General features: G+C 69.8%; 1 protein-coding gene across 1 annotated transcript in view; it reads left to right on the top strand.

The window, feature by feature from the left end:
• Positions 1-331: 331 nt before the first annotated feature.
• Positions 332-6,396, top strand: part of ADCY6 (adenylate cyclase 6) — a gene marked incomplete at its 3' end in the record, with an annotated part of 9,680 nt that continues 3,615 nt past the window's right edge. The window contains exons 1-13 of the mRNA XM_027671748.1: positions 332-1,530; positions 2,717-2,866; positions 2,960-3,081; positions 3,201-3,312; positions 3,384-3,511; positions 4,150-4,308; positions 4,404-4,545; positions 4,637-4,765; positions 5,252-5,277; positions 5,379-5,526; positions 5,813-5,910; positions 5,989-6,076; positions 6,171-6,287. Coding sequence (XP_027527549.1) covers positions 697-1,530; positions 2,717-2,866; positions 2,960-3,081; positions 3,201-3,312; positions 3,384-3,511; positions 4,150-4,308; positions 4,404-4,545; positions 4,637-4,765; positions 5,252-5,277; positions 5,379-5,526; positions 5,813-5,910; positions 5,989-6,076; positions 6,171-6,287 — 2,253 coding nt within the window. The remainder of the gene's footprint in view (positions 1,531-2,716; positions 2,867-2,959; positions 3,082-3,200; positions 3,313-3,383; positions 3,512-4,149; positions 4,309-4,403; positions 4,546-4,636; positions 4,766-5,251; positions 5,278-5,378; positions 5,527-5,812; positions 5,911-5,988; positions 6,077-6,170; positions 6,288-6,396) is intronic.

Here is a 6,396-nt window from a genome sequence, read left to right as displayed (position 1 = left end):
TCGGCGGGGGGGTCCCGGTGCGGCCGGAGCGGTCGGTGCGGCGGGAGCGGCCGGTGCGGCGGCGGGAGGGCGCTGGCGGGTCCTGGTGAACGGGCCGGGCTCGGCGGGGCTCCCGTGCCCGGAGCGGGGAGGGAGGGAGGGAGGGACGGAGAGAGGCGGCCGCCGCCACCGGGGCCGGCCCTTCTCGGTGTCCGTTCCCCACCGCCGCTCGCCCGCTCCTACCGCGGCCGGCTGGGACCGGGCTGCCACGTCCCGGCTGGTTCCCGGTGCCCCGGGGCGGCCGTGCCCGGTGCAGCCCGTTGGCCGCCGTTCAAGACAAACAGGGCCGGGACGCCCGGGTCGGTCCCAGCTTTGTCGCAGGTCGCTGCGCCGGGGAGGGCGGGCTCGGAGCGGCCTCGGCAGGGCCGGGCACCGGGACACCGGGAACCCAGCACTGGCACACTGGCACCAAGCACCGGGTGCCCGGCCCTGGGCACCGGGGGTTCTGACACCGTGAACCCAGCACCGGCCGTTCCCACAGGGGCCATGGAGGTGGTGGGAGAGCTGGGACTTGGGGTCTGCATCCCCCAGGGTGGAGCGGGACGCCAGGACTCTCTGCCCCTTGCGTGGCCTCGCACTCCTGTGAGCACCAGCGTCCCTCTCGGGGTGTCAGGGTGGGGGACCCAGTGCTGAACCCCCCCCCCCGGTGCCCGCAGCATGTCGTGGTTCAGTGGCATCCTGGTGCCCAAGGTGGACGAGCGGAAGACGGCATGGGGGGAGCGCAACGGCAAGAAGGGCCCCCGGCCCCGCGCCGGCCTCTGCGGCCCCCGCTACATGAGCTGCCTGCAGGACCCTGAGATGGAGAGGGGCGCGGGACCCCCCCGGGGGCTGCGCTGCACCTGGCAGGAGGACCACTACGGCAAGAAGGGGCCCGCGGGCGACCTGGGACTCAAATCGGTGGACGCGGCCCTGGAGGACGGCGAGGCCAAGGGCCCCAAGGGGGTCGTGGGACACGGGGGGCGGCCGTCGGCCGGCGAGTGCTGGCGGCGGCTGCTCCAGGTTTTCCGCTCCAAGCGCTTCCAGTCGGCCAAACTGGAGCGGCTCTACCAGCGCTACTTCTTCCAGATGAACCAGAGCAGCCTGACGGTGCTGATGGGGGTGCTGGTGCTGGTCTGCGGGGTGATGCTGCTCTTCCTCTGCCTGCCCGGCGCCCCGCACGTGCCGGCGGCCGCCGCGCTGGCCGGGGCCACGGCCCTGTTCCTGCTCCTCATGGTGCTGTGCAGCCGCAGCGCCTTCCCCCAGGACTACATGTGGGTGGTGAGCTACGTGGTGCTGGGGCTGCTGGCCGGGGTGCAGGCGCTGGGGACGGTGGCCGTGTCCCCCCGGAGCGCGGCCGAGGGTGTTTGGTGGAGCGTCTTCTTCATCTACATCACGTACACGCTGCTGCCGGTGCGGATGCGGGCGGCCGTGCTGGCCGGGGTCCTGCTCTCCGCCCTGCACCTCGCCATCGCCTGGCACCGCAACGCCGCCGACCCCTTCCTCTGGAAGCAGGTAGGGCAGGGGGGACACGCACACACACACATGGGCTGAGCCCGGGGGGTCCTGCCCGCCCGTGGGTATAACCCCCAAGTGGGACCCGGCGGCTCCCCGCTCCCCTTTCTTGCAAAACTGGGGTGTTTTTGCGCTCGGCGGCAGAAAATTCTGGACGTGGGAGGGGCCCCTTGGCTGCCCGGGGGTGGAGGGGTCTCGGGGGAGGTCCCGTGCCAGGGGCCTGTGGTGTGACCGGGGGTCTCTCTGCTGCCGCAGCCCCCGTGGGGCGGGAGGGGCCCCCTCATCCTGGCACAGACCCACCATTGTGGGCTGCACCGGGGGAGGGGGGCACCCACAAAGCCCCTGTTGTGGGGCCGGCGGAAATCCCCGAGGAGGGGATGCAGGGCCAGGGCATTGGGAAGGGGGGGGAGAGGGAGAGGGCTGTCACCCAGGGGCTCTGGGACGCTGGCACTGTCCCCTGTCCTGCCCCTCTGGCGTGCTGGGTGCTCCCAGTGGGGTGCTGGGGGCACAGAGGGGTCCCCCATCCCCAGGGCTGGGTGTTCCCAGCCCCCAGCAGCCCCTTGCTCTGCTCCCCCTCCTTGCACGGGGCCACTGGTCACCGTCACCCTCGCCCTGCCTGGCCGGGGCCGGGGCCACGTGCAGTCCCTGCGGGGCACAGGGCGAGGAACGGGATGACCGGGGGGGGATCTGAGGCCAGCGGGGCTTTGGGGGTCACGGGAGGGGCATCCCCTCGGGGTGGGGCTCAACCCCGCAGGGCAGGAGCGATGGGACTTCCAGGGGGATGTGAGGGGGCTGGGGGGTGCGAGGCCCCCCCTCCCAGTGTGTTGGAGAGCTATAAATAGCCCTGGCTCCCATCCCGGGGGACTGGGACGGGGGGAAACCGCAGCTCCCACTGCAGCCATCTCTGCTTCCCGACTTCCTTCACTTCCAGAGGGTGTCCTCATGACCCACCCTGCTCCAGGTCCCCGTGTCCCCCTTGCCCTGGGTTCCTGCATCCTTATATCCCCCCCTTCTCTGGTTTCCTACATCCCCATGGCCCCTCGTCCCCTGTGCCCCCAGGTCCCTGCGTCCCCACATCCCCCCTTGCTGCTCTTAAACAGCACCCCCCATACCAGAGGCAGGATTTTGGGGTGGCAGAGCTGGCTGGGGGGGGGGGTCACGCTGAGCCAACCCCCCCCCCACACAGCTCAGCGCCAACGCCCTGATCTTCCTCTGCACCAACGTGGTGGGGGTCTGCACCCACTACCCTGCCGAGGTGTCGCAGCGTCAGGCCTTCCAGGAGACCCGCGGCTACATCCAGGCACGGCTGCACCTCCAGCGGGAGAACCGGCAGCAGGTGGGCTGGGGAGGGGTCCCAGGGGTCCCCGTGCCGGGCTGGGGGGGGTCTCAGAGGTGTTGGCCTCCCCCAATGACGCTGCTGTGGGCGCAGGAGCGGCTGCTGCTCTCGGTGCTGCCGCAGCACGTGGCCATGGAGATGAAGGAGGACATCAACACCAAGAAGGAGGACATGATGTTCCACAAGATCTACATCCAGAAGCACGACAGCGGCAGGTACCCCGGGGGGGGGGGGGGGGGGGGGGGGGGGGGGGGTTGGGGGGGTGTCAGCAGGGGGAAGGGGGGTCCGGGGCAGCACGTGGAGCTTCCCCAGCCCACGCTCTTGCTCCCTGCAGCATCCTCTTCGCCGACATCGAGGGCTTCACCAGCCTGGCCTCGCAGTGCACGGCCCAGGAGCTCGTCATGACCCTCAACGAGCTCTTCGCCCGCTTCGACAAGCTGGCGGCGGTGAGTGGAGGGGCTGGGGGGGGGTTTGGGGAGGGTCCCAGAGCCCCCCTGACCCTGCCTGTGCCCCCCAGGAGAACCACTGCCTGCGCATCAAGATCCTGGGGGACTGCTACTACTGCGTGTCGGGGCTGCCGGAGGCGCGGGGGGACCACGCTCACTGCTGCGTCGAGATGGGGGTCGACATGATCGAGGCCATCTCGTGAGTGGGGCAGGGCTGGGGGGTCCCCCGGTGCCCGTCCCTGGTGTTGGCAGATCCCCGGTGCCACCACGGCCCCGGGAGCCCGTGCCCATTCCTCTTGCTGGCGTGTCCCTGGTGCCACTACAATGCTGGGGTTGGTGCTGGCGCTTCCCCGGTGCTCACCGGTCTGGGTCGTGGTGCCCGGGGGTGTCATGGTGTGACCGGGGGTGACCCGTGAGGCCCTGGGGTGCCTTGGAATGCCTGAGGGTGCCAAGGGGTGCTGGGAGGAGCCTTGGGGTGCCCAGAGGTGCCTGGGAGTGCCACATGGTGCCCGGAGATGCCACGGTGTCTGGGAATCCTGCGAGGCCAAGAGGTGCCTCAGCACATCCGGGGGTGCCCCAGGGGTGCCCGGGGGTGACATGGTGTGACTGGGGGTGCCCTGTGAGGCCCTGGGGTGCCTTGGAACGCCTGAGGGTGCCCAGAGGTGGCTGGAAGGGCCACAGAGTGCCACGTGGTGCCCGGGGGTGCCACGGTGTCCGGGAATCCCGTGAGGCCGGGGGGTGCCTCAGGGCGCCCGGGGGTGCCCCGGGGGTGCCCTGGGGTACCTGGGGGTGCCCCGGGGATGCCCAGGAGTGACGTGGTGCCCGTGCCATCCGCAGGCTGGTGCGCGAGGTGACGGGGGTGAACGTGAACATGCGCGTGGGCATCCACAGCGGGCGGGTGCACTGCGGGGTCCTGGGGCTGCGCAAGTGGCAGTTCGACGTCTGGTCCAACGACGTCACCCTCGCCAACCACATGGAAGCAGGAGGCAAAGCCGGGTGAGGAGAGGGCTGGACCGGGGGGGGGGACAGGGCCAAGGGGGTTTGGAGCGGGATAGGGGCTCACATCCTGCCCCCCCCTCCTTCATCCCCAGGCGCATCCACATCACCTGGGCGACGCTGCAGTACCTGAACGGCGACTACGAGGTGGAGCCGGGGCACGGGGGCGAGCGCAACGCCTACCTCAAGGAGCACAACATCGAGACCTTCCTCATCGTGGGCTGCAGCCAGAAGCGCGTGAGTCGAGGGGGGGATGTCCCAGGAGGGTGGGAGAGCCGGGGTGTCCCCCCCCTGCTCCTCACGGCCGTGTGTGTGTCACCCCCTGCAGAAGGAGGAGAAGGCCATCCTGGCCAAGCTGCAGCGCGCCCGTGCCAACTCCACCGAGGGGCTGGTGCCGCGCTGGGTGCCCGAGCGCTCCTTCTCCCGCACCAAGGACTCCAAGGCCTTCCGGCAGATGGTGAGCAGCCCTCGGGGAGGGGGGTATTGGGCACGGGGGGGGCCCAACCGCGGCGATATCGGCTGCTTGCTGCCCTTCCGGGGCTGCCCGTGGCTTCCCCAGCCCTCCCCGCGGGTCTTGTGGCTTCCTCCTGCTGCCTGCGGGCCTCAGGGGAGCCTGGGGTGGCCCCCCTGTCCTCATCGGCCCATGGGAACCCCCCCAGTGTCTCCCCCATCTTCAACAGACCTCAGGGATCCCCCCTGTCCTCACCAGCTTTGGGGACCCTCAAGGATCCCCCGTCCTCGCTGGTGTCAGACATCCCCTCCCAGACCCCTCTCTCCTCCCTCTGCAGACCCTTGGGGACACCCCCACCATCCCGGTGACCCCTGGGACTCTGTCCCCCATCCTGGGTGACCCTGGGGGATGCCCCATGTCCCTGTCATCCGTGGGGGGCCCCCCCATCCGTGCCAGTGTCCCTGACCCCCCCCATCTCCTTGTGTCTCCCAGGGCATCGATGACTCCAGCAAGGACAAGTAAGTGTCCCCATGCCGGGGCACCAGGGGGGTCACGGCTGAGCCCTTCCCTGGGGCAGAGACAGGGGTTTTGGGGGACCCTGACCCCCCCTTGTCCCCAGCCGAGGTGCCCAGGAGGCCCTGAACCCCGAGGATGAGGTGGACGAGTTCCTGAGCCGGGCCATCGACGCCCGGAGCATCGACCAGCTCCGCAAGGACCACGTCAAGAAGTTCCTGCTCACCTTCCAGACACCTGAGCTGGAGAAGAAGGTGGGAGGCCCTCTGGCCCCTCTGCCCCAGCCCTGAGGGCCTCTCTGGCCCCTGAAGTCCCCTCATTTCTGGCCCCATCAGCGCCTTTGTCCCTCTCATCTCACCTTAATTTCCTGGGATCCTCTGTGTGCTGGTCCACAGACCCTCCACCTTCTCAATCTCATCCCATCCTCTGAATCCCTTGAGGACCCTCAATCCTCCTCCATCCCATCTCCCAGGGTCCCCCCTGTCCCCCTCCATCCCATCCCACGGGATCTCCCCTTCCCACCTCCCCCTCTCCCCCCAGTACTCCAAGAAGATCGACGACCGTTTCGGCGGCTACGTGGCCTGTACCCTCCTGGTCTTCTGCTTCATCTGCTGCCTCCAGATCCTGGTGTTCCCCCAGTGAGTCCTGCAGCCCCCCAAAAACCCCGGCCCCGGCCCCCCCCCGAGCCCATCACTCACCCCCTCACCTCTCCCCAGCTCCCCGCTGATGCTCGGTGTCTACGTCAGCATCTTCCTCCTGCTCGCCGCCATCCTCTTCGTCTGCGCCGTCTACTCCTGCGTCACCGTGAGTGCTGGGCCGAGGGCTGGGGTGTGGGGGCTTTGGGGGGCTCAACTGGGAGTGACGGGGTCTTTCCTGTGTGTCCTCTCCCCCCCCCCAGCTCTTCCCCACCGCCCTGCAGAGGCTCTCCCGGAGCATCGTCCAGTCCCGCGCCCGCAGCACCGGCATCGCCGTCTTCACCATCCTCCTCGTCTTCATCGCCGCCTTTGTCAACATGGTGGGGACATGGGGGGCTGTGGGGGGCTGTGAGGGGCTGTGGGGGGCTGTGAGGGGCTGTGGGGGGCTGTGGGGTCTGGGAGGGGCTGTGGGGAGCTGTGAGGGGCTGT

This window comes from Neopelma chrysocephalum, unplaced genomic scaffold (genome assembly GCF_003984885.1).
Source record: "Neopelma chrysocephalum unplaced genomic scaffold, ASM398488v2 Primary Assembly neopelma1_97188, whole genome shotgun sequence".
Classification (NCBI taxonomy): domain Eukaryota; kingdom Metazoa; phylum Chordata; class Aves; order Passeriformes; family Pipridae; genus Neopelma; species Neopelma chrysocephalum.
The sequence above is the reverse complement of the archived record's forward strand: the minus strand, read 5'-3'. Positions and strand labels throughout refer to the sequence as shown.